Source organism: Lacerta agilis, chromosome 17 (assembly GCF_009819535.1).
Source record: "Lacerta agilis isolate rLacAgi1 chromosome 17, rLacAgi1.pri, whole genome shotgun sequence".
NCBI lineage: Eukaryota > Metazoa > Chordata > Lepidosauria > Squamata > Lacertidae > Lacerta > Lacerta agilis.
Window position 1 is genome coordinate 29053048 of NC_046328.1, and position 27735 is coordinate 29080782.

At 46.9% G+C, this 27735-nt stretch overlaps 2 protein-coding genes across 3 annotated transcripts; both read left to right on the forward strand.

Moving 5' to 3' along the window:
• The first annotated feature begins 1569 nt into the window (after positions 1-1569).
• LOC117061862 (centromere protein F-like) lies at positions 1570-13923 on the forward strand. 2 transcript variants are annotated; one of them, XM_033174844.1, is made up of 3 exons: positions 1570-2256; positions 11938-12134; positions 13676-13923. In XM_033174844.1, exons 1-3 carry the CDS (start codon positions 2056-2058, stop codon positions 13818-13820), a joined length of 543 nt encoding a protein of 180 aa, XP_033030735.1. In that variant the 5' UTR covers positions 1570-2055; the 3' UTR covers positions 13821-13923. The 2 variants fall into 2 exon arrangements, with proteins under 2 accessions (XP_033030735.1, XP_033030734.1); XM_033174843.1 differs by having other exon boundaries at positions 11938-12130.
• Positions 13867-27420, forward strand: LOC117039147 (GRIP and coiled-coil domain-containing protein 1-like). The gene is made up of 11 exons (XM_033136216.1): positions 13867-13941; positions 14213-14329; positions 14529-14721; positions 14997-15133; positions 17712-17789; positions 20296-20404; positions 22308-23287; positions 23878-24076; positions 24693-24860; positions 25771-25927; positions 27108-27420. Exons 1-10 carry the CDS (start codon positions 13867-13869, stop codon positions 25911-25913), a joined length of 2199 nt encoding a protein of 732 aa, XP_032992107.1. The 3' UTR covers positions 25914-25927; positions 27108-27420.
• Positions 27421-27735: the final 315 nt, after the last annotated feature.

A 27735-nucleotide genomic window follows, 5' to 3' on the forward strand; every position in this document is an offset into this window, starting at 1 on the left:
TTATATATTTATTTAAAGGCCTCCAGGATCCACTGGGCCCCAGCCCCTTGCCTTCTCTGGCTTTGCCTTCTGGACACACCCAAAGGGTGCTAGGCTGTTTTGAATGCCCACTATTGCTGTCTGTTTTGGATAAATGGAAGACTTACCTTTCCCCCCTAAACACGGTGAGAGGGAGGAAACCTTTAAGGGAACTCTGGCTGGCGCACCTGAGCATAAGTGGACTCTGCATGTGTGAGCTGATACATGGGGGCTCAATCCTGCTTCCTGCAGGGTTCAGGAATGGGGAATCTGAACTGAGCAGGATTGAACTCCCCCCCCCCCACACACCAGCTGATACATGGAGCGTTTTAAGACCTGCTTTCTGCAGCCGCACCCCTACCTGCCCGACACCTGACACTGCACGACTTCAGGAGTGTGGCAGGTGGGTGTGGCTTTGAGAAAATAGCCTTGTGTACCAGTAGGGGAGATCTCCTCATTTTAAATCTTTGGCGAAACAGCCTGTGCTTCCAATGAAAGCAAAAATGCCAGGAACAGTCCTGGGCCTGCAGGTCACTGGCTGCTTTTTCCACTTCCCGTTTGGACTTAAGTAGAGAGAGCGGAGCTACAGCCCCTGTTCACTGCTTTTGGAAGCCACCCCTCACTCAACACGCACCGTAATGGTTGGCTGTGGTGGTCTTTGGTTTATGAACAATCGCGCCCTACGCCAACCCCGACCTCTCTCGCCACCAAAGGAGCACAAGCGAACAACGGAGAACCTGCACAAGCTGCTGACACCAAACCCTACATATATTAAGTAAAATAGAAACATCGTCACCCCACCCATCTCCCCATCCCGCCCACCTCTTCCCCCCTTTTCTTCCTAATGTCTCAACAAACGAAATTGATTTGTAAAAATGTTACATGGGAAAAATAACGAGAGAGACATTGCACATAACTTTGTAAATCAAGAAAATCTTTAATAAAAAAATACTTTAAACACACACACACACACACACACACACACACACACACCCCGTAATGGCATCCAGAAGGCACAGTTTGCCAATGGTGGCTGTCAGGATGGGTAGGGCGGAAGGCAGGGAGCCCGCCACTAGGTGGAGCCAGAGCCAATGACAAGCAGAACCAACTACAGTAATGCTAGTTTTGTCCCCTTCTCCCTGCTGAGCTCCACAAGGGGCAACGCTGAGACTAAGGAGGAAGCTGGCAAACAGGGCCGCCCTGAAGACTGGTTGTAAAAAGTTAGGAAGGAGTTCACTCGAATGAAGCAACCTCCACTGCAATCCACACCTGAATCAAACAGAGGGAAAGCCACTGTAAAGTGATGTGTGGGCTGCTTAAACTCTGCTTCTGATTGAAGGCCTCTGTAGGGCTTGAAACTCCACCCCTAACGTGCAGGAGGCGGGGCTAGGGAGCCCCTGGATGAAGCCTGTTGAAGCAGGAGGTGGAGTTTAGTAACCCTAATTCTTTACACAAGAGACAGGGTTTTTTTGTGTGTTTTTTTTTTAGTGGAGGTTTAATGCTCCTCTGCTGATTCCCCTCTGTGTGTGTGGTTTTTTTTTTAAAAAAGAGCATTTGATGCCCGCTTGATCTTCCTCATTTTTGCACGCTCCTAGAAGGGAGGAGAAAAGGCAGATTGCATGAGAATGTTAAGCAGGGCAAGCTGGAAAAAATCAGGAGGATTAAATTTTTAGAATGGCGGGGAAGGCTGAGGTCTGGCCCAGCGGGAAAATTAAAACCGCCCGACTGTGTGCTCTTAATTCCCCACCCTGAGACCAGTTTAAACTCCTTTCCCTAGAGATCCCAAGAAGGTGGCAATTAGAGTTTAGTGGAAGCCCTGAGATTTGGCAGCTGCTTTTCGTAACTGGGGGTCTTTGCCATGCCCTCCAGCCTTAGGTGTAGGCTGACCTGCTCCTGCCCGGCCGGCTGCACAGGAAAGTATCCTGGCAGCTCCTCTGCATGACGCTGCTGTAAGCCCTGGCTGGCTTTTTAATCCCACCAGTCTGTCCTTGGGAGGCCAGAGAGAAACCTGGTTGTGGGGAGAAACGGAAGCCTTTCATGAGCCGGGCCCCGACAGGAGCACCTCTAGAGAGTACCATGAGCTGGCCAGGTGAGGAATGGAAGGTGGGGCTGCCGTCCCGGGCCTTGCGGGCCATCGCCGAGGTGGAGCAGAGGCTGGAGCGCCTGCAGAAGGAGCGGCAGCAGAAACAGGTGCAGCTGGACACCCTCGAGGCCATGATGCACAAACAGAGGCAGAAGGTAATTGCAGGGGCCGTGGGGCAGGGAGCTTGTACCTGGCAAGAGTCTCCCATCCTCTGGGCACATCCGCCATGCAAGGGGTTTCTGTGGTTCCGGTTTGGGGCTCCATTTGTTATAATAACAATAATGCAGACCCTCCAAGTGTCCCTATTCTCCAGGGACGATCCCAGATTTACAGAAGCCGCCCCGGTTTCTGATTTGATCCCAGAATGTCCCGCTTTCCCTTAGGGTGTCCCAATTCTCCTTGGAGAAATGTTGGACGGTGTGCAGTTATGCGACCCCTGAGCCTGAGAGATAAGTAACTATACTGTACAACCTTTAGAAGGCAGACCTGTATAGGGAAGTTTTTTTTTTTTTTTTTTTAAGAATTTATTATTTTCTATTAAGACAAAAGAAAACATAACATAAACACCAACATTTACAATACAAAAATGCAATACATAAACACAACACCAAAAACACAATCAAACAATTACAATAAAAAAGAAACATATACAAACCTTTAAACTAACACTTATCCTCTTACTTTTCTTGTTGCTATCTTCTCTATTTTAGGGGACTTCCCCCATTCCCTCCACTGTCTTCAGAATCATATATATCTTCTAGGTAGCTTTGTATCTTATTCTATTCACATTTGCTCAGTTTTTAATGTGCTTTACTTTACTTAATTATATCTTAATTTAAACACCAAATCTTAACATATTTTCTAACAAATAAATCTTTCACACAAAAATATCTTGCTAACAACTTTATCTAACATATACCTGCTAAAGCCGCTGTTCTGTTTAATTCTGCTCAAATATTCAATTTTACTGATTTAACTAGATAGTCTTTAAATTTCTTCCAATCCCGTGAAACCATCTCCTCCCTCTGGTCTCGGATTCTGGCGGTCAGTTCTGCGAGTTCCATATACTCCATCATCTTCATCTGCCATTCTTCCACCGTTGGTATCTCTTCGCCTTTCCATGTTCTTGCCAATAAGATTCTAGCTGCTGTTGTGGCATACATAAAAAACACTCTATCCTGACTGGGTATCTCTTCATTAGTTATGCTCAGAAGAAATGCCTCTGGTTTCTTACAAAAGGTAACCTTCATTACCTTCTTAAGTTCGTTATAAATCTTATCCCAGAAAGCATTTACCGCTGGGCACAACCACCACATATGAAAAAAGGTACCTTTCGCATGTTTACATTTCCAACATACATCTGACATTTTGGTATTCATCTTAGCTATCTTAACTGGTGTCAAATACCATCTATAAACCATTTTCATTATATTTTCTCTTAAACTATGACAAGCAGTGAATTTAATACCTTTTTGCCACAATCTCTCCCAGTCATCCATCATAATATTATGTCCTACATCTTTCGCCCAGTCTATCATTGACGATTTAACCAGTTCATCTTTCGTATGCCACTCTAGCAAGAGATTATACATTTTGGAAAGGTTTTTAAAATTCGATTCTATCAGTTCTGTTTCCAGTTTTGATTTTTCTACTTGAAAACCAACTTTTTTGTCCATTTTAAATGTTTCATATACCTGATGATAATGCAGCCAGTCGGGGACCTGGCTTTTCACTTGATCGTAGCTTTTTAGCTTAAAAGAGTCCCCTTCCTGCTGCAATATGTCCATATATCTTAACCAGTTTGCAGACATGTTCGGTCTCTTATAGGCTTTGGCCTCCACTGGAGAAATCCATCTAGGGGTCTTTCTCTCTAACAAATCTTTATATCTAGTCCAGACCTGATACAAGGATTTTCTAACTATATGAGACTTAAAAGTTCTGTGGATCTTAACCTTGTCATACCAAAGGTATGCATGCCAGCCAAACATATTGTCATATCCTTCCAAGTCCAATACATCAACGTTCTCTAGTTTGAACCAATCCTTTAGCCAGCAAAAGGCCGCTGCTTCAAAATAAAGTCTTAAGTCCGGCAGGGCAAAGCCTCCTCTCTCTTTAGAGTCTGTTAAAATCTTAAACTTGATTCTTGGCTTTTTGCCCTGCCATATAAACTTTGATAAGTCCTTTTGCCATTTCTTGAAACAATCCAGTTTGTCCAAAATTGGTATGGCTTGGAATAAAAACAGCATCCTTGGTAGGACATTCATTTTTATCACGGCAATTCTTCCCATTAACGACAATTTCAATCTTGTCCATATCTCCATGTCTTTCTTTATTTCCATCCACAGTTTTTCGTAGTTGTCCTTGTACAGGTTCAAATTCTTGGTTGTGAGATTGATACCTAGATATTTTACTGTTTTAACAAAATTGAGGCCAGTGCCTTCCTGTATTCTTTGGATTTGTTCTGCACTCAGATTTTTTCCTAAAACTTTGGTTTTCTGTTTGTTTAATTTGAAACCAGCTACAAGTCCAAATTGTTCAATTATTTCCAAGGCTCTGGGGACACTGCTTTCCGGTTCCTGCAGGGATAACATCAGATCGTCTGCGAAGGCGCGTAGTTTGTATTCTTTCTCTCCCACACGTATTCCTTTTATCTGTTTATCCTTTCGTATCATATTTAGGAGGACTTCCAGGACCGTAATAAAAAGTAAAGGGGAGATAGGGCACCCTTGTCTTGTTCCCTTTTCAACTTCAAACTCCTCCGATATCACACTGTTTACTATTACTTTAGCTCTTTGTTCTGTATAGATGGCCTTGATGCCATTCAGAAATTTTTCTCCAACTCCCATCCTTTCCAAATTCTTTTTCATGAATATCCAAGAAACTTTATCAAATGCTTTCTCTGCATCAACAAACAGTAGTGCCGCATCTGTATTTATGTTTCTCTCCAGTTTTTCTAATATGTCCACAATAATTCTCGTATTATTGCTAATTTGTCTTCCTGGCAAGAAACCTGCTTGATCTCTATGTATATAATCTTTCAACACTCTTTTCAACCTTGTAGCCAATACATTTGCAAAAATTTTGTAATCCACATTCAAAAGGGATATTGGACGATAATTTTTCATTTGAGTCTTGTCAGTATCTGGTTTTGGAATCAGTGTGATAAAGGCTTCTTTCCACGTCTCTGGTGCCCTATCTCCTTCTAATATTTTGTTGCAAATTTCTCTTAGCGGCTGCGATAGCCAGTCTTTCAATGTCTTGTAATATTTTGCTGTTAATCCATCCGGTCCTGGAGCCTTCCCCAATTGCATGTTGTTTATTGCATCTTCTATCTCCTGTGTCGATATTGGGTGGTTGAGAGTAACTAGTTTTTCCTCTGGGACTTTTTGCAATCCGTTCTTTTCCAGAAATCGGTCTATTTCTACTTCATCTATCTTCTCCTCCTTGTACAGTTGCTTGTAGAATCTTTGAAAGCACCATCTGATTTCCTCCGGTTTCTCCACGTTTTTTCCATTTACTACCAAATTATTGATGACATTTGCCTTTTGTCTTTTCTTCAATTGCCAAGCTAGTAGTTTTCCACACTTATTAGCCGATTCAAATGTTCTTTGTTTCATCATTTTCACTTTCCATTCAATGTCCTGATTCATTATATTAGCATATTGGGATTGCAAGTATTTAATTTCTTTTTGGATTTTAACACATCTGGGATGCCCTCTCAATTCTTTTTCCTTTTCTTTGATTGACTTCAACAATCTCTCCATTTCTGCATTTTGTTGTCTCTTCTTTTTTGCTTTTTCACTAATGAGGAATCCTCTCATTACAGCTTTACTTGCATCCCACGCAATTCTTTTCTCCACTTCGGAACTCCAATTTATCTGAAAATATTCTTTCATCTTTTTCGCTGCTCTTTCTACTAGCTTGGTATCTCTCATCAGAGCGTCATCCATTCTCCATCTGAAAGAATCCTTGGAAATCATTTTTAGATTTAACTGTACCGGATTGTGGTCTGAAAGAGTTTTAGGGCCAATTTCTGCCTTTTGTATTTTTGGAGCCAATTCATTCGAAATCCAAATGTAATCTATTCTCGACCATGACTGCTGAGATTCACTAAAGTAAGTTGCCTCTGTATCTGTAGGGTTTTTTAATCTCCAAGAGTCCACCAAATTCAAATTGTCCACCATTTCGAAAAAAGTCTTTGGGAGTTTCCCATCATTCGTTAATTTGGTTCTTTGAGATCTATCCATTAATGTGGAAACTGCACCATTAAAATCTCCAAGGCAAACTAATTTGTAATCCAAATAGTCCAACAGCAGATCATGTATTTTCTTATAAAAAATTGACTTTCCATCATTTGGTGCGTAAAGTCCCAGAATCAAAAGTTTTTCGCCTTGTATATTAATTTCAATTGCGATGTATCTCCCTTCTTCATCTTTAAAAAGCTGTCTTGGGCTATATTTCTCCTTTGCATATATCACTACTCCTCTCTTCTTGACCTTGTCCGATGATATAAACTCTTGGCCTAATTTTTTGTTCTGTAGTAATCTTTTATGACGTCGGGCTATGTGGGTTTCCTGTAAACATATTATATCCAAATTCTTCTTTTCTATGCTGTAAAACACTCTGCGTCTCTTTGGTCTCTGATTCAATCCCCGGACATTCCATGTCATTAGCTTGAGCGCCATTTTCCTTTCTTTATTCTTCTCCTCCAGTTGCTTCTCCTTTCTTGTCTTTCTCTGAATCCTGGCTTGAACCTGGTAAACTTAGTGGTCCCGGCGGTGGTGGAAATTCCGCTGGGAACCTGTATAATTGTGCTGGGTCGAGTGGTGTGCCTTTAAATTGTTCCTGATGCTTGTCCAAAAACTTTTGCTTCTCCGCCAAGGACCTTATTCTTATCTTCTTTCCTTCAAACGTAAATGCCAGGCCTTCTGGAAATTCCCAACTGAAGGGAATTTTCCTTTTTCTGAGCTCAGTCACCAAGTCGTTGTAAGGAACTCTTTTGTCCAGGAAAAATCTGGGGATGTCCTTATAAAAAATTACTTTATTCTGCTCTACCACCAGGTTGTTTCTATAGTGCAAATCCAGAAAAAAGTCTCTATCGTGTCGGTCGTGTAGCACAATCAAACAGTCGCTGACTGTTTTGTTGCTTTTCTTTCCTCTGGAACCTCTTGGACCAAATCTGAAGGCCTTCACTATGCGCGCTGAGACGTTAACTTCTTCTAGCTCCCAATATCCTGAAAATAGCTTCACAATATAATCTTTTAGGTCTTCCCCTTCCAATTCTGGAAGACCCCTTAGACGGATGTTGCCCTCTCTCTGATGTAGTTGCAGAAAAGCGAGAGACTCTTCAACAGTTCTCTGTCGTGTTCCAATATTCTCTATCTGCTCCAAATCCAAATTGTCCAATTTTTCCTCCACCTTTTTTATTTTTTCTTTGACCACTTTAATTTCTTCAGAGTCCTTTTTCAAGGTGGTCACCTCCTGCCCAATTCTATTAATTTCTTCTCTGTTCTTCCTTACGTTCTCCTCAATTTGCCCAATTGATTTTTCCAGGGTCTGCGTAGAATTTTTAATATCAGCTTTTATGTCAGCTTGTAATTTTTCTATTGCTGAATTCACTGCTGTATTTCCTGATGAAACTTGATCTTGTGTTTGTTTCAACCCTTCAGTAACGCTTTTCAATCCTGCTGCAATTTCTGCCACACTAACAACCAATTTCTCCATTTGTTCCTGTAGAGTTAGGGAAACAGAGCCTCTTTTTTGTGCAGAACTAGAACCAGCTGTTTTTGATCTAGTGTCCATCTCCTGTGGGCTCTGCAATTGTAATCTCAAGGTCACTCCAGTTGCTGTGGTAACAATCTCAGACATTCACAGCAGAAGGCCAACAGTCCCAAAAGTAAACACCAGGTGGCCAGCAGCTCAATTCCGAGAACAAAGAGACTGCTGAGCCAGGAGCCCACAACAGTCCCAAAGATCCAGCTTTTAGGCAAAGAGTTTGAATTTTCCACAATATAAATTCCTTACAGCCAAGAAGGGTATATTTTCATATAGCCCAAGTCAGTAACAGTTTCTAGCTTGCAGTGTTACCACCAAAGTCCAAAAAGTAGCTTGTATCTGGTTACAAAGAAATCAAAATGTCTCCACTGGTAAACAGTCACTAAAACACCAACAAAGAAAAAAGAATGGCAACAATATATCACAGCCCGCTACTGACCCGGAATCCTAATCCAGAGGGTGAGGGGCTTCTTCTTTTGCCATATCAACTGTTTTTAAGTCTTTAAACAACCTTTAAGCAACTTTTAATCCACTTTTAAAAAGTTTGGCAGAGTTCGCAAAACTTTCCCGTTAGTCGCGGCTTTGATCTTTTAGCGCTACCAAGCTCGCGCAAACAGTTCAAAGGGAACAGGCTTCCTTTTGCAATTTCCTCTGCAAGCAGTGCTCTTTAAACTTGTAAAATAATCCAGTATTTTAACTTACAGAGTTTCTTTGGAAGTTTCTGTGTAGGAAGTGCCGGGTGCTCAGGTCTGGCGGGATCGCTGCTTTGATCCTCCGCAGGCAGTCGCTTCTTCAGTCCCGTGCTGGGGCTCCGCTCGCCTGATTTTCCCCCTTACGAGGGTCAATCAGGAGCGGAGACAGCACGTCTGGGACCCACGAAGCCGTCGGTCCACGGGACGCTCTTCCCGTGGCTTTAAGGGACCCGTGGCGCAGGCACGGAGATCCCTATCGCCTAACGGAGGACGGAGCCGTCGGACTCCCGTCCGCCATTGACTCGGCACCTAACCGGAAGTCATAGGGAAGTTTTTTAACATTCAATGTTTTATTATGTTTTTATATATGTTGGAAGCTGCCCAGAGGGGCTGAGGCAAGCTATTCAGATGAGTGAGGTATAAATAATTAAATTATTATTATTATTATTATTAAACAGAACATCCCGATTTTCACCGAAAAATTTTGGAAGGTATTTATACTCTCCAAATTTATTACTTGTACCCCGGCTGTCTGACTGGATTGCCCCAGCCACCCTGGGTGGCTTCCAAAAGAGTATAAAAGAACACAACAAAACATCAGACATTAAAAACTTCCGGATACAGTGGTACCTTGGTTTAAGAACAGCTTAGTTTATGAACAACTTGGATTAAGAATGCTGCAAACCCGGAAGAAGGTGTTTTGGTTTGTGAATTTTGCTTTGGAAGCAGAACATGTTCTGCTTCCTGTTGAGTGTGTTCCATTTGTAAATTGAGTCCCCCGCTGCTATGGGAAAGCACACCTTGGTTTAAGAACGCTTTGGTTTAAGACCAGACTTCCAGAACAGATTAAGTTCATAAACTAAGGTACAGGGCTGCCTTCAAATGTCTTCAGAAAGTCGTGTAGTTGTTTATTTCCTTGACTTCTGATGGAAGGGCGTTCCACAGGGCAGGCGCCACTACCGAGAAGGCCCTCTGCCTGGTTCCCTGTAACTTCCCTTCTTGCAGTGAGGGAACCGCCAGAAGGCCCTCGGCGCTGGACCTCAGTGTCCGGGCTGAGTGATGGGGGTGGAGATGCTCCTTCAGGTACACAGGACCGAGGCCGTTTAGGGCTTTAAAGGTCAGCACCAACACTTTGCATTAATCCAGAGGTGGGGAACCTTAGGCCTGCAGGTCAAATGTGGCCCGCAGGCTTCTTTCTCTGGCTCTCAGGAATCAGGCTGTATGATATACTCAGCTCCACTCCCTCATTGGTCCTCCTTTTTCCCCCCCCTTGGCTGGCATGTGACCTTGAACTCTGGCAATGCCTCTCTCTTGTCTGGCTGGAAGATAGAGGAAAGTGTGTGTGTAAGGTAGCTGGGGTTTTTGTGGCCCTCGATCTGGGTGGTGGGAATTCCCCACCCCTGAAAACTCTCAAATGTACGCAGTTTATTTGTTCGAGCACCTGGGTCATGGAACTTATACAGTGCTTTTTGGGTGTGCTTCAGAGCTATCCTTACAACAACCCTGTAAGGTAGAACAACATTAGTCTCCTCCCCGTTCACTGCAGACACGCTGCATAGAGTTCCTAGCCCAGAGTGACCATGTGTCCTACTTTAAAGAGGATGGTCCTCTGTTCTGTTTAAAGAAGAAGAGCCCTAAGAACAAATAACACTTGGGAGGTGGCCTATCAAGAGTCAGCAACTGAGCAAGCCACCTTCAAGACTGCTGGGGTCCTGAGGCTAAGAAATAATTTTGCTTTTAATCTCCTGTGAGCTATGAGTGAGCTGATATTTGAACAAAACCCGAAACTTATACCATTAACCCAGCCTTTGCCAACTTGGTGCCTTCCAGAGGTTGTTGGACTACAACTCCCATTAGCCCCAGCCAGAACTGATGGGAGCTGTAGTCCAACAACCTGTGGAGGGCACTAGTTGCCGACGGCTGCATTAACCAATATGCCGTCTTGGCTGTTATTCTGCATAGTGCTTATGTATTGCTGTTCCCATACGTTCAGTTTATGGCGCATGTACTATCTCAGAGTCCTTGCACGGACCCTGCAGGGTAGGCCAGTGTGGTTATTTCCCCATAGCTCAGAGGTTGAGGATTAAGCCCAGGCCAATTCGCAGATCCATAGCTGACTGGAGATTTGTAGTAAGCGAAAGAAAGATATGAATCTTTTCAAGTTTTTGTAATTTATCAAAAAGCAAGCTTCTAGCTCTCGTGATACTGGAGAAAAACTCAGGAATATGTCTATAATCTGTGTGTTTTCTTGGCCAATAAAAAACCAGACTGCAAACTGGGAAAAAGCACTGGAAGTGCAATAAACCAGGGGAAACAACGCAGTATCTTTATATGGGTCATGATTTTTTTTAGTGGGGAGTGTTCAGAATGTACCCAGCTGAATCACATTTTGGAGCAAGGAATATCACTACAGCATAGTATATAGGAGGAATGCAGGTGGCGCTGTGGGTTAAACCACAGAGCCTAGGGCTTGCTGATCAGAAGGTTGGCGGTTCAAATCCCTGCGACGGGGTGAGCTCCCATTGCTCAGTCCCAGCTCCTGCCCACCTAGCAGTTCGAAAGCACGTCAAAGTGCAAGTAGATAAATAGGTACTGCTCCAGCGGGAAGGTAAATGGCGTTTCTGTGCGCTGTTCTGGTTCGCCAGAAGCGGCTTAGTCATGCTGGCCACATGACCCGGAAGCTGTCTGCGGACAAACGCCAGCTCCCTCGGCCTATAGAGCGAGATGAGCGCCGCAACCCCAGAGTCGGCCACGACTGGACCTGATGGTCAGGGGTACCTTTACCTTTTACAGTATATAGGCATGATGTGCAGCAGGAATGGGGAACCTTTTTCGGTCCAAGGTCCACATTCCCTTCTGGCCAACCTTCTGAGGGCCGCATGCTAATTGTGGGTGGGGCCCTAGACAAAAGTGGGTGGAGCAAGGAATGCAAATATTACATACAACCCTACGCAACTTTCTGTGCATCATCCAGAGAAGCAAGAGGCACAATCAGAGTTCAAGGGCACATTCCAGGCAGGCAAAAAGGAGCTGTGTGTGCAAAATATGGTTATGTGACCCAGGAAGGTTCCCGAGGGCCAGACAGAGAGTCCTGGAGGGCCACATCCCTGATGTATAACCAACATTGGTTTGCATCCAACAGAGTTTTCACTGAACTGAAATTGAGTGACGCATTTTCATTCATTTCGAAAGGTCTCCTCTGAGCAGGGCTGGATTGGAGCTGTGATTCCTCCATTGCCAGGGGCTGGACTAGATGTCCCTTGGGTCCCTTTCAGCTCTACAATTCTATGATTCCGTGGACACAAACCACACTGTGTTTTTGTATTTGTTGTTGTTTTAACGCTGCTCATCTCTCGCTGTTCTTTGCAGCACGATGAGGAACGGGCCTCATGGGCCCTTCTCTCTCAGGAGAACCGGAGTCTGGCCGAGGCATGTGAGCAATTGGAGCGTAGCCGTCAGCGGTTGGCGCAGGAGCTGCAAGCCAAAGAAGCCCAGCTGAGCTGCCTGGAGGCTCAGCTCGCTCAGGCGACCCGACGCCAAACGGAACTGGAAGAAGAGCTGCGTAGGTACAGTACAGGAAACATGGCTGGGACTTGTGGGGTCGGTGGGATTGGCGTCACAAGGACAGAGACGGAAGCAGCAGTCTGTGCCCCACAGGTTTTCAGGCTTGTCAGGTGGGTGCAGAATTCAGTAGCCAGGTGCAGGGATCCTAGGAACAACTTTTAAAGGCCGTGAAGGAAGTAGGGGCGCAATGCTTGATGAAATCGCAGAAGCCAGAGGGAAAGGAGCTATGCTGGATTTCCATGGCTCAAAGGACAGGGCTTCAGTGTCCTAGACAGCCGTTTGGTCTGCCTGGTGCTTACAGGAACAGAAGAAATTATAGCACCGTCAGCGGATATATGCAGATGAGTTTGATTTCCATAAACCTCTGCAGGTAGCAAAATCTCTGAGCTTCCTTTGGTAATAAAAGCTGGCATTTGGAGCATGCAAAATGCTCTGTCTACATTCGCTCAGTAAGTCTTACAACAACCCTGTAAGGTAGGACAATATTATCCTCTTGAATTATGGATCAGGGTGGGTGGGGTAAAAATAGAAAAGATGTAGCCCAGCATCCTGTTCTTAACAGCGGCCAACTAGACACCTCCGGGAAGCAGGACCTGAACACAACAGCAACCTTCTGCACTTGTGATTCCCAGAAACTGGGAATCGGAGGTATACGTCTTCCAACAGTGGCGTAGCCATTGTGGCTGGTACCCAGTGATAGCAATGGGTTTTGTCTAATCCTCTTTTAAAACCCTCCAAGCTGGTGACCACCACAAAACCTCCATTCATTCATACCCCACCCATCTGATTCACTTGCCCTAGCCACTCCAATTGACTTCTTTGTCAAGGACAAAACATAAAGCCTGATGGAGAGTTTATTATTATTATTATTATTATTATTATTATTATTATTATTATTATTATTATATTTATATTTATATTTATATTTATATTTATATTTATATTTATATTTATATTTATATTTATACCCCACCCATCTGACTGGATTGCCCCAGCCACTCTGAGTGGCTTCCAACATATATAAAAACACAATTAAACATTTAAAAACTTCCATATACAGGGCTGACTTCAGGTGGCTCAGGGGTCGGATAACTCCATAACCTCCAACATTTCTCTGATGAAAATAGGGACGTCCTAAGGAAAAGCAGGACATTCTGGGGTCAAATCAGAAACCAGGTGGCTTTTTTGTAAAATGCAGGACTGTCCCTGAAAATAGGGATGCTTGGAGGGTCTTGGTTTTTGAGAGGATGCTTTGCTATCCCAAGCCAAATTCCAACGTATTTTGGGGTCATATAATGCCCCTAAACAAAATACGTTGGGCCAGTAGATTTGAACTTCTTAAATTCTACTTTCCTGGATCAGTTCTTTATTTGGAACACCCCATGAAGCATTTTTTAAAAAAAAACACCTGATACATTCCATTGGCTGGAGTAAAAAGTCCCCCAGGCACAGGATCTCACTGCAGACTGGTACACACAGGTACACTGCCTATGACCATGGAGGATCTCCTTTCTCCTGTTTCCTTCCCTCTGCCTCCCTCCAGGTGCCAAATCGAACTGGACAAGCTGCAGTCGCAGTCCCACTTGGCCCTCCTGCCCCCCCGCTGGGGTTCCTCCACTCCGTGGGCCGAAGGTAAGAAACCGGAAGATGAGGAAAGGGCACAGGGTCCTCTTAGGCCAAGCCAGTGAGCAAGAGGCGCCTCTTCCTATGTCCGGGGATTAGAGGCTTTGCCAGATGGAGGTGGAATTAGCGGCTGAAGAGTCACGGGAAAGAGTCAAGGCAGCGTCTGTGACTTCGTGGCAGGGGGGGGTGAGGGGGTGAGGGAAAAGGAAGGGTTGTCAGTTGAGGGATTTAGATTTATTTAGGGCATTTGTACCCCCACTCTTCAGCCAAAAAAGCTCCCACAAGGGCCGTCCCTGCCCACAGGCTTACAATCTGAAAACAAGGCAAAACACGACACGCAAGGGAAAAGTGACACGGAGGGAAGAGGAAAATCAAAACTCTGGTGGCTTGGAGATGGGGTGGTAGTCCACAGCGGAGTGGTTTTGCTCGTGTCTATATAACCTACTACCACAGGTAGGCTTTATTCAATCTGCAGGCCCAAATTGGTTCCCCGGGCAACCAGTTCTCCCTCTGTTCTCTAGGTGGCATCGAGGCCAAAGGAGAGCTTAGCAGGACCCTTGCAGCTGGAGCAAGTGTGAGTATTGCTTTAATGTGGCTTTGGAACAGCTGGTGCCCTCCAGGCTTTCTGGACTCCAGCTGCCATTAGCCAGTGCTGGTTAAATCTGATGGGACTTGTAGTCTAGGACACCTGTAAGGCATCAGATTGGCAGAGTCTGCTTTTAAAGCTGGTCTTGGACCATGAGACTTTCTCTTACTCCTTTCCCACTTTCCAGCAGATTCAGGACAGCAGCCCTGCCGTTGGAGGCCCCTGCGGGAAGGAGAGCCCCACCGCCTCCTGGCAGCAAGAAGCGGCTTGTCCCAGTGCCCCACCCGGGAGCCCCATCCCCACAGAGAATGGTGAAGAGGCCCATGCAATGGCTTCGGAACTGGCATCCATGGGAGAGAGGCTCGAGAAAGAAAATCAAGGTATCGGAACGTGGTCTGTAGGTTTTTAAAAACCATGCGGCCCTCAGAATTCCGCCCGGCCCTCAGAACTCTCCCTGGACCACAATTCTCCCTGGCCTTGCTGGGAATGTGTGAGGCTTACCATGCAAACGCAGCATTTGCATCATTGCTCCACCTACTTTAGACTCTGGCCCCGCCCACCACGTGGCCCTCAGAAGGGAATGTGGCCCTCGGGGTGGAAATAGTTCCCCACCGCTGCCTGAGCAGCTTTTCCTTTCCCCTCCTCTGCCATTCAGAGTTGAGACTCGCTCTTGGCAAAGCAGAAACCCGGATGCAAGAAAAGGAAAGGGAACTATGGAATTTGCAGGGGCAGCTGGACATGATCCGAGCTGAGCTGGCTCAGTGGAAGAAGCAGCGAGGCGGCCAGACGGAGGTGAGTAGGCATGAGACTCTAAATTTCAGGATCACGGGTTCGAGCCCCACGTTGGGCAAAAGCTTTATGCACTGCAGGGGGTTGGACTAGATGACCATCAGGGTCCCTTCCAACTTAAGGTTGACTTAAGGCTAAGCACACAGCTCTAGTGCCAGCCTTCGTCTATACCATGGTGGCCTGCTTGACCAAACTTCTGGTGTTGAGGCAATGGGAACGGTCTATGCTACTGTAGCCCGGTTGACCAAACCTCTGGGTCTTGCAAAACCAGGCTGGCAGCAAACTCATACATTTTGGTGAGACCCTGGTGGGCCATATTGTGGAATAAATTTGCCACATCCACACAGAGAGGCAGCAGTGGTAGAAATGGCAGGATGTGGGTGACTGCAGCCTATAAGTATCTAGGACCCCTGACCATTAGGTCAGGTCGTGTCCGACTCTGGGGTTGCGGCGCTCATCTCGCGTTACTGGCCGAGGGAGCCGGCGTACAGCTTCCGGGTCATGTGGCCAGCGTGACAAAGCCCCTTCTGGCGAACCGGAGCAGCGCACGAAAAACGCCATTTACCTTCCCGCCGGAGCGGTACCTATTTATCTACTTGCACTTTGACGTGCTTTTGAACTGCTAGGTGGACAGGAGCAGGGACCGAGCAATGGGAGCTCACCCCGTCGCGGGGATTCGAACCGCCGACCTTCTGATCAGCAAGCCCTAGGCTCTGTGGTTTAACCCACAGCACCATCCACGTCCCTTATAAGTATCTAATCCCAACCAAATTTATGCACACATCTGTGTGGCTCCTTTTAAGAAATACTATTATTAGGCAGGGCTCTTTGTGGGAGGGGCACATAAAGACATTAATCCTGCATGGTTCCAAAAGTGATAAGGCATCCTCTTGTCCGCTGCGAAGGGCACTGTTAATTTTGCTTTTTAACTGTGCAGGGGGTATGTGCCTCACCGTAATGGCCTCATTTGTCTCCACAAGCAACCCTGTGAGGAAGGCTATTAATATTCCAAACAGAGGAAGAATGATTGCAATGCTTGCTCTAGCGGCCCCATCCAAGAGTGGGGATCTGGGCTGATTTGAATCCAGGCCTTGCCCTCCCTAGTTCAACTCTTCAATTCCTAAACAGCTCCTGTGTCCTACCTGCCTGTCCTGTAACAGTTAGGAGTTCAGGCTTCCAGAGGGGCTCTGAGCTCCACCACCTGTTTTTCAGAAGTGGCAAAGTGTTAGCCTCCCCCTCTCCCCAGCCCCCCGCAGATAGGGTGCATCTATTGCCCCTTGCTGGGGTAGCACAGGAGGACTGTGATTATGAATTTGCAAAAGGAAAGGATGGAAATGATCCCCAAACCACCCCACTCTCTTTTAAATGAGGCTTCCCCTGCCTTGTAAAAAGATAAACCAACCCACATCATGAAGTTCTGGTCTATCAGGGCAAATGGGGAACTGCCCCACCAACCTCGGCCTGCCCTCAAGCAGCCCCCACCTGCCTGCCAGCTTCCTCTTCTTTGGTCTCAGTGTTGCCCCTTGTAGAACTCAGCAGGAAGGTGGATGGGGACCAAAGTAGCTTTAGCTGGATCTGCCTGCCATTGGCTCTGGCGCCACCTACTGGTGGGCTCCCTGCCTTCTGCCCTACCGGTTCTATTGGGCACCAGCTACTGTTGGTAAATCCTGGCCCCAGCTCTGCGCAAAACCATGACAGAGCAACTTTGCTGGTTTGGTATCCCCCCCCCCCCTTTCCTCATGCACCACCTGACATGTTTTACGAGGCCCTGTGTCCTCGTCGGTTGGCCGGGCGCAATTATTAGCACCATTAATTATCGACTGTGTTTCTTCGCAGGAGATGCCACTGAAGGTAGCAGCCAATGTTTCCCATCGCCCTCCCTCCCTGCCGGCCCCCAATCTGCAGGTGGAGAGTTTTACAAGGCTGCGGCTCATCAGCCGAGTGCCTTTTTACAAGCTTCTTCTCGGGAACAGGTCAAGGGAGTCTTGGCAGCGCTGGAGGTTGCAGGGGACGGGACGGGGGACGACAGGCACTTTTATGCAAGATGCTGACTGCAGAGCAGTCCAATCCAGCCTCTCCATTGGCTGCAACACCAGGGGAACGATTAGGGCTTCACAATTCCTGCCTCTTTGGGAGTGTGGGGCCTCCAGGCCTCCCTATGCGATCCTCAGGGCTTTCCCCAGCCCAGGCTCCCTCCCAGATGACACTCCTCACCAGCCTTGCTCCTCGCTCTCCTCAAAATGGCCCTGTGCTGTGCCCTTGAATTGTGATAATTCCTCAACTGCCTGGCAACAGGGTGCATAGATAGATGTGTAGATTTGGGGCCTAGACACATCTGCCTTTCCCCTCATGGCTGTAGCGTAGCCCATCATACAATGACACATGGGGTGCTCTTCCCTCTTAATAACACAAGAGTCTGGCTGCTGGATCAGGCCAACGGCCCATTTATTTCAGCATCCTTCTCTCCCAACGGCCACTGGGCTTTTGCTCAGGTGAAGATGTTTCAAGTGGCGGCGCAACGGTTGACATTTATTGCCTCCCTCTAATGGATTGGAGTTCCTTTGTTTTTCTTCTGTTCCAGAGCAGCTCCCTGGAAAGCAGAGGGAGGCGGCCGTCGGTGGATGTGGGAGACCTGCGCCAAAGCAGGCACCAGCAAAAGGTGGGCTAATCTCCCTAACATACTGTTGCACGCCACCCCAATCTCTGAGTGGTGCAAGTTTCCAGGAGTTTCAGGCACTTATCTGGGATTCGTGTTTTCTTTTGGAAATGAGGCACAGTGGAGACCGAGGTGTCCTTATGATATATGGTTTATTTCCATATATATACAATCCAAGCCTACAGTGGAGGGTTTTACAGCATTTACACCCCAATAGGGTCTTGCTTCTCTCATAGCCGCAGCCTTGGATTCAAACAGAAATCAATCACGGCTCTCAAACTCACTCTGGCTTGCTGCTTTACTTACAGGTCACATCACTGCGACTAAACTCTAACTCTGGCTTCGTCGTCCTTCTAACTAACCACAAGTTTGGTTACCATGTTTCAAAAAGTAAAAACCAGGACACCCCCAAAGTTGTTCAGCTGTTTTTTATACAAAAAACACCCCCAGTAACAAGATTTTTTTTATTGATGTGCCTAAGATACAGTGCCCCCGGATGTATATAGCCTATATCCTCTTCCCCCAAACTCATAACAATAATATAATATAATATAATATAATATAATATAATATAATATAATATAATATAATATAATATAATATAATATAATATAATATAATATAATATAATATAATATAATATAGCAGGCACGTCCAACAGGTAGATCGTGATCTACCAGTAGATCACAGGACGTCTGTGGTAGATCACTGGCTCCCCCGAAAAGCTCAACAAGTTTGGCTCCTCTAAAAAAAGCTCAACATTTTTCACCCCTAAGAAAACGTGGCTCAACAACTTCTTTGACCTGAACCCCAAAAAAGGAGGTAGGTCACTGCCAGTTTTTAACTCTGTGAGTAGATCGCAGTCTCTTGGGAGTTGGCCACCCCTGTAATATAGTATATAATGTAAACCATACGCATGTGCTATGGACAGTTTTCAAACAGTGAGGTCAGGCATAACTGCAGTACAAAGAATCCATGGGTGCAAAATAAGCACTGGGACGCAGCAGCAATTTATGATAACGCCATCACTGAAATGTCACAAAGTTAATGAAGACTTGTAGCAGGATGGAAAAAAACAGATCATCCCAATAAAGCTGAATGTTGGGATGATTCAGGACAGGTAAACAGAAGTCCTCCTTTGCGCAGTGCAAACTATGGAACTCGCTCCCACTGGAGGCAGTGATGGCCACAAACCTAGAGGACTAGGCACATTCATGGAAGAGAGGCCTACTGCTCTGCCTCCACAGCTGGAGGCAGCAATGCTTCTGAATACCAGTTGCTGGAAACCACAGGAAGGGAGATTTCTTTTGTGCTTGGGTCCTGGTAGCAGGTTGTCCATAGGCATCTGGTTGGCTGCTGTGAGACCAGGATGCTGGTCTCTCTCTTTAAATTCTTGGCAGTGGCTGTCTAAGGTCCTCTGGCAGAGAGAATTCCCTTTAAGAAAGACTTCTTTAAACTGTGATTGAAGCAGGAACCTTCTGCATGCAGAGCAGGTGTTCTGCCATGGAACTTCCGCTTCTCCATGTTTTTGAATTTCTTAAAATATGTATGGGCAACTCCCCATTTGCATGCATTCAAGGCACAGGCAACCGACCGTGTGCACATCGCTGCGAACCTGGAAGTGGCACGGAAAGGGGCAAAAGCGGCCCTAAAAGATTGCGGAAATGGCAGAAATGGTGCGAAAACAGTGCCTAGCAATCCCAGGAGCCTTTGCAAGTGCAATCCCAGAAGCCTTTGCGCCAACCATTGAGGCCTGTGGAGAGTTGGAGTTAGTTAAAAGAGAATGGGGTTAATGTCACACCTGCAGACACTGGTGCTTGCTTATAGAGAGTCATGAATAGCTGAAGCCTTAGCAATGTATTAAATGGTTCGGTGATTTGACAGTGTCCGCACCCAATTTTTTCCTTACATGTGTCTGATGTAAGCATGGAACAACACTCTGCAGGTTTTATTGGAATGTCATTTTACCATAAAATTAATAAAGTACTCTTTGAGTTGTTTTAACTCAGCCCTCCTGCCATGATATTTGCAACAAGGGAAAAGGCCATGACCAGAAAAAAATGAGTAATAGTCTCCAAGAAAATTCTTTTCAGTAGCACCTTAGAGACCAACTGTGTTTATTCTTGGTATGAGCTTTCGTGTGCATGCACACTTCTTCAGATACCTATGGAACTATGGAAGGCACCACATTGAGCTGCATGAAATGGAAGTCCATCGTATCTGAAGAAGTGTGCATGCACACGAAAGCTCATACCAAGAACAAACACAGTTGGTCTCTAAGGTGCTACTGAAAAGAATTTTCTATTTTGTTTCGACTATGGCAGACCAACACGGCTACCCACCTGTAACAGTCTCCAAGAAAACAACAACCCGGACTCCTTTCTTTTGCCAACTTTCTCTTTTGCAGTGGGGGGTATCAAGGCAGCCGTTGGACAGACATGGGTGGGAAAACTGGCAATCCGCCTTGTGCCTCTGACCTCTCTGCTCTTAACACCCACTTTCAAAACAGGGCCTGCTTGGGACAGAAAAGGTGCCCTCTAGTGGCAGCCGTCGTAGCATAAGCTCCTCCCGCTTGGAGCAGCCGGCTGAGAAACGGGGAGCTCACACCAAGTTGAAAGGTGAGACTCTGCACATTGTTTTTGTGTGTGTTTGTGTTAGATGGCAGGGATATAAAGAGCAGCCTGCATTTGTTTTCGTCTTTGCGAGAATCGCGAGCCTTCAATCCTTGTTCTATTTATCCCTGGTCATGGTTATATAGAAATGTGTTTTCATATTGTAATTATATTTTATGTGTTATGTATAGTATTTCATATATTGCATACGTTTATGGTATAGATATGGAATAATTATATTTTGTATTATATGTAGCTTTCATGTAGGTGTATGGGTTTTATCCAGTGTCCTACTCAGAGTAGACTGTTGAAATTAATGGCTAATTTAGGCCCATTCATTTAAAAAAAGTTTACTACAAGCAGAACTTAGTTGGATTCCACCCTGTTTTGCTTGTACTGTATTAAGGCATTTTTCAGTTGCAGGGTAATCCCTTGCTGCCAAGGGAACAAGTTTGCAGGTTAATAAACCAAGAAGATTTTTCTTTTTCTTTAAAACTCTTGTTAACTGTGCTTTTCTTTCATGTGTTCATTCTTGGTTATAGTTATACTCCAATTTTTTTCTCCTAAGAGCTCAAGAGTTAATGGTTCTTCTCACTCTCTCACTCTCACTCTCACAACAACCTTGTGAGTTAGGCTAGACTGAGAGACTGTGACAGCCCCCCCCCCCAATGACCCAGTGAGCTTTCATTACTGGGTGGGGGGATTTGAACCCTGGTCTCCCAGGTCCTAGTCCCTAACCACTGCACTGCGCTGCTCCTCCAGATTTTATTACCTATACTAGTTCTAAAGGAGCAGCAGCCCTTTAAACTAGGGCTGTAACCTCAATCCTAAATTTGGATGATTTAAGGCTACTTAGTTAATGGATGACAAACCGGTGAACTGGTTCCCCCACTAACTATGTTTGAAGTCCTCCTGAGTGGGGAGGAACAGGAATATTTTTTTCTTTTGATGGATACTGTCAGAGGTGAGTGCCGTGTCTGTGTCGCTATTTATAAGTGTAATACCTAGTAATAAAAAAAACATGTAATTGAAATGTGCATTCATATTCAGAAGATTGCATTTGAACTTCCAGGAACTCTAATTAAATCATTTTTTTCTGTTGTCCAGGTGTAAAAAATTGGAGAATGGAGGATTTTTTAAAATTATATGTTTCTTTAAAAGAAATCTATGGGGCTGGATTCAATGAATGCATCCCACTAGTGAAAGTTTGCACAAGGCTCTCCCCCATTGGTTCCCTCCTCTGCCCCCCATGTCGCCCAAGTCATTGGGGGATTGGGAAACACACACAGATCCTTCCACCAGGCAAGCCGAAATGCTTTTGCTGACAGAGTGATCTCCTTAGCACTACGATCAATTCCTCCCCAACCAATAATATATATATATATATATATATATATATATATATATATATATATATATATATATATATTAATACAAGGGAGCATTGCAAGCAAGATTTATACACGGAATGGTAGAACGTAATATTTTTGTCTCCAGATCCTGACTCCTGATTTAGGAACGCCTGAATCAGATTCTGCTATATATGACTGTGCCCTCAGAGTAGACCCACTGAAATTTCGCATGCCGCTTTTTCTCTCCAGACACCCACCAGCATTAGCAACTTGCCGCGTGCAGTTCAATTTTTGTTTTAATTGAGGCTTCTTTTGAAGCACATTTGAAGCACATAGCTTCCCCCCCCCCCGAACCCTGAGAACTGTAGTTTGTTATGGGTGCTGGGAACCACAGCTCCGTACAGGGGTAAGCTACGATTCCCAGGATGCTTTGGAAGTGTGCACTTAAAATGTAAGACCCAAATGATCACCACAGTGTGAAATTGTGATTTTATCTCTTTTAACTACAATGCATCACTGTTCTCAGGCCTTCTCTTCTCTGCCATCACTTTCCTCAGGTTTTCCCTCACCGAGCTCCCGGGCCCAGAGTACGGAGCGGGGCCGGGAGGAACTACAGGCCCTCAGAACCGAAGTTTTGACGTTGCGGCGGCGCCTGGATGCCTCAGAGAGCCAACGCAAAACCCTCCTTGAGGCTTGCTGGCAGCAAGAGAAAAGCCGGGCCTGGGCCCAGGAGAGGCAGTTGGGCCCAATGGTGGGAGCGGCGGCCTGGCAAAAGACAAAGGACTCCCCAGAGATCCATGGGGATTGCCAGGCCCCCAGGAGCAAAGGACAGGCCTTGGTGTTGGCGACCGGTGGGGAAGTCTCTGTGGCAGAAGAGGTTGAGGAGGATGGAGGGGCGGTTGAGCCCGAGACAGCGGCAGAGCTGGGGAAGGAGCTGGCCTCAGACGTAGAGACGTCTGAAACAGGAGAAGATGCCCCAGCGCCAGCCACACGGCAGGCACACAGGGAGGCTGAGGCAGAGGGCCAAGGAGGCAGGACCCCTGACCTGGAGGGGAATGTGGAAGGTTTGCAGGAGAACCTCCTGGACTTGGCCTCCGGCAAGGCCCAAGCCGAGGCCCAAGCCATCTTGGCCCAGGAAAAACTCCAGCTCCTGCAGGCCACGCTGGGGAGGCAGACGGAGCGGTTGGCACGAGCCATGGAGACCCAGAGCCGCCACGTGGAGGAGCTGCTGGCGGATGCCGAGGAGAAGGAGCAGCTGATGAGGAGCCTCCGCCAGGAGCTGGAGGAGACCAAGAAAGCCTTGGAAATGGCGGATGCCGAGGGCCAGAGGCTGCGGGCTTTGCTGGGACAGAGGGAGGCGGAGGGGCACCACGCAGAAGGCCCCTCAAACACCTTGGAGGTGCGCGGAGACAGCGAGATCTCGGAGGTCCCTCTGGTGTCGGCCCAGCTGCAGGGAGGCATGTTGAGCACTGCGGACGTTGGTCTAGCGGGACGTCTGCCCGAAGAGAAGCAGGTGCAGCCGGGAATCCAGGAACAAGTAAGTTTATTCTCCTCGAGGCTCGCTAGGAATCTTATATGGATTTCAATTGTTTAAAACGTCTTTGTCCCACTCTTCTGCCAAAACAAAAGGCCCCTACACCAGCTTACAAAGGTCATTGATGCTATCGGTACCTGCCTGTGGTTTGCAACGTAAAAGACACTGCACAAAAGGAAAAGGAATTCGGAGGGTGAAGGGAAAAAAAGCCAGATCTGAGGCTTACACTATTTAAAGAAAGAGAGAGCGATGGCATTTGGAATATATATATATATATATATATTGGGGTGGGTGCTAAGCACAAAATACCTCTTGCCAGGTGTCTGGACTGATCTCTTGTAAGCAGCCTTTTGAAATTAGGCCTCAGGCTATCCAACTTGTTGCACTGCTTTCCCCTGGGGGAAATCACTCTTAGGCTCTCAATCAGAGCGAGCTGCAATTCTGGTTTTCTCTGGATTGATGTTTGCTCCGATTTAGCGCTGAAGCTTGGGTTTTCCCTGGGAAAGGATTGGGCAAGAGGAAAACGGCTCTGACCCATGTCTAGAAAGTGCAAACCAAGCAGGGGGCAAGCGGAAGTGTGGGCGAGCACTTAGTGGTGTCTGTTTTCATGGGTGACTCTCTGTCTGCAGCTGGAGGCCTCTCTTGCCCAGCTTCAGCAGGAAAACCTGGTCCTGCGCGAGGAGCTGGCTACCTGGGAGGCCTGGCGCCAGAAAAGAGGAGAGGAGGACACCACTGGCCCCTTTGAACTGGTTGGCTCGGGAAACGGCAGAGAAGCAGCCGAGACGGCAGATGGTAAGGGGGGGCATAGAATATAGGGGGAGAGAATCCAAACTGGGGGAGGAAGAGAAGAGGAATACCTTGTTTTGTGCACTGGGAAATCATCTGCAGCCTACATTTAAAGCACTATGATGTCACTTTAAACAGCCATGGCTCCCCTCCCCCCCCCCAGAATCCTGGGAACTGTAATTTGTTAAGGGTGCTGAGAGACTATTCCCCTCAGAGCTACAGTTCTCAGAGTACTTCCCAGGGAACTCTGGGAATCGTAGCTCTGTGAGGGGACTAGTGTTCTCAGCTCTCAGCACCCATAACAAACTACATTTCCCAGGATTCCTTGGATGAACATGGAGCCAAATATTTCTCTCTCTTTTTTTTGAAATGGCAATGTTTTTCCTTTTAGCACAGGAAGGTCATGGGGGAAACCGGACATCTCTTCTTTTGTCATCGCACCGTCCTTAGGTTGCAAGCACACCTTACATTTAGAGCACACAGCTGCCCCAATAACCCCGGTTTGCTAAGGGTGCTGGGAACTGTAACTGTGAGGGGCAAACTACAACTCCCAGGATTGTTGGGTAGGGTGCTTTAAATATCTGGTGTATATGTACCCTAATTCAAGGTCTGTGTCTTGCAGTTCCTGATGCTTCCCAGAAGAGAGAGTGTTTGTCTCAGGGGAGCCGACGAAATGTCCAGACCCAAACTGAGGGACCAGAGTGTGGCCATCGGCGCAGGGAACGTGTCTCTGTGGCCTTTGATGACACTCAGTATGAACCGTATGGGCTCCCTGAGGTGGTCATGAAAGGTATGTGGGAAATTGGGGGGCGGGGGGAGAGAGAAAAAGGAAGCACCACAAGGCCATCAGTGGTGCCATGAGGTGAGTTTAGAGTCTGGACTTAATGGGCTTATGGTGGAAACCATTTTTTGATGGTTATTTTTACATAACTTTAAATAAGGTTAGCAGCAAGCCTGGCTACTCTTGTTTATCTGCTCAGTGAGGCCCTGGGCATCTGCCCCAAAGTCCTGTTCTGAGCTGCCACTGCTCGACATTGGCCCTTTGAGGAGGGTTGGAGGAGGCTTTTTGTAGCAGAATGGCCCAATTAAACAGACCACATTTAAAGCACTATGGTGCCACTTTAAACAGCCATGGCTCCCCACAAAGAATAATGGGAACTGTAGTTTGCTAAGAGTGCTGAGAGCTTTTTTTAGGAGGCCTCTCTATTCCCCTCACAGAGCCAGAATTCTGAGAGTTATCAGTGAAGAGAGATGGATTGTTACACCACTCTGAGAATTGCAGCTTTGTGGGGGGAGTTAGTGGTCTTCTAATAGCTCTCAGCCCCCTTAACAAGCAACAGCCCGTAGCTGTTAAAGCAGTATAACAGTGCTTTAAATCAGAGGCGGATTTAAGGCAGCGCGACCGGTTCCACTGCATTGGGAGCCAAGCCTAGCTGGCGCCACAACTATGACGTAATGAATTGAGCAGAACAAAAATGCAGCCAGAAATACGGTTAGTAGAATGTATATAAAATGTTTGTTTAATGGGAAAGTGCATTGAAGAGCATGGGATGGTACTATTTTAGGGGGAATGCATACGATAGTTTGCATGCAAACCTTTCAGGTGAAAGTAGATTCTTTTCAACTTGAAAATGTAGCAGAAAGGACCCCCCCACCCCTGTGTCTGCTTTAGCAAATCTGGCCTCGTTTCTCCCCTGCAGGTTTTGCTGACATCCCATCCGGTCCCTCTTGCCCATACGTTCTCCGCCGGGGCATTTTGGGAAGTGCCCCCGTTGCCCAGCTGGCACCGCGAGCAGAACCAGAAGAGGATTCCCCTGAGGCAGAGGAGGGGACGGGCGTCTGAGAACAGCCTGCCAGGTAAGAGATCCTGGTGTCCAAAACAGCTGCGCCGCCCCGGAGCCAGCTGCAGTTTTGAGCCGGGTGTGGAAGTCCTGTTTGCATTTTAATGCAATAATAAATTATATGCCTGACATATGGGGATTAGTGTCAGGAGAACACATACACACACAGAGGATTTTGCAACCTCCAGTAGGATAAATATCGACCGTCTGTTACCATTTTCAAATATCTAAAGGGCTGTCACATGGAAGTTGGAGCAAGCTTGCTTTCTGCTGCTCCAGAGGAGAGGACCACAACCAATGAATTCTCCTTCACTGGAGGTTTCCAAACAGAGTTCAGATGGCCGCCTGTCAACATTTCTCTAGCTGTGATTCCTGCACTAGGCGTCCCTTCCAACCCTACACAGTATTATGATTGTCTGAGGACCTTGCCGTCCTGCCCAGGGGCGTCGTAGGGTGGGGGCGGGCCGCCCCTCGTGCCGCCCCTAGGCGGGTGTGTGCAGCGCTGCTGCTCCCGGGGTGACGGAGGGAGCGGCGGCCCCTCCCACCATTCCCACGCGCCTCCGCTCCCTCCGTCACCCCGGGAGCAGCAGCGCTGCACGGACGAGGCTCCCGAAGTGGCGGCCCGGCATCCCCGGGGGCGGGGCGTCGCCGCGTGTGCGTGCGTCATGACGCCCCGCCCCCAGGGGTGCCCCTTGGCTTCCCGCCCCGGGCAGCCAAGGGGCTAGGAACGCCCCTGGTCCTGCCTACATTTGAGCATATGCCATATTTCAATTTCGTGTGGATGCCTATTTGGACGTTTGGAGGGCTTACACATTAACTTACCTGTTTAATTTAAAATGCACAAGCTGATGGTTCCTTTGTCTGTAATGTCAGTTGATGATGGGTGTTTCCCCCCCCCCCACTGCTGTTAGACCCATTAAGCATTCTGTTCAAGCGAAAACAGAGTGGGGTGAAAGGGAAAGAAACGATAGCTCAGTGGTTGAGCAGCATGCCAGGCACCTCCAATTTAAAAGGGTCTCAGGTAGCAATTGATGGAGAAGACAAAACCCAGGAGACAAAACTGCCAATCTGAGCAGACAGTCCCAAGTCTTCTCCCTCACTGCATATTGGCAATGCAACTTCCTCCCTCTTTTAGTATGAGACGCGTAACATTTCCCCCCCCTCCCTCCCTAACCCCCCCCCCCCAATTGTCTCAGCACAGGTTATCATTCTCTCCATATTGTACCACAGGAGTTCCTGGCCTTTTCCACCTGCGCCAATATTTCTGCAGCAGCCACCAAAAGATGAGTGTCTCTGTGGGAAAACCCTGCTGTGGGCTTCCTTGGTTCCTGATCTGAAAGGAGATGGGCTGATGATCTCTGCCACTGTGCACTAGATTCTCCTTTTCGGTTCCCTGGCTGCCACGCTTCGTAAGTTTCTGAAAAGATGATGTTCCTTACAGGCATTCTAAGCCGAAGGGGGGAAAGTGTTTTCAGTCTTCATCCTCCTCCTCGCCCTCCCCCCCAGCCCCCAACCTCCCTCACCTGCATCCTTCTGATACCCAGAGGACCTTTTGGAAATGAGGAAGGGTATTTGGGGAGCATCCACTGGAACAGACTAGAAGAAAAGGCAGAATCATCCCTCCCGGATTTATACCACCCCTCGCCCATCATTGGAGGAGACCATCTTTCCACAGTGGCCATCCCTATTTGACAGCCAATCACAGACTCCATAGCTCCAAGTGAGTAACCAGTAGCGAAGAGGATGGAACACATGGCTGCAGTTGGTTTCCTGCCCTCCACATTTTTTTTTTTTTACCTGGGAGAGCAGGGGTTGTTGCAGTAA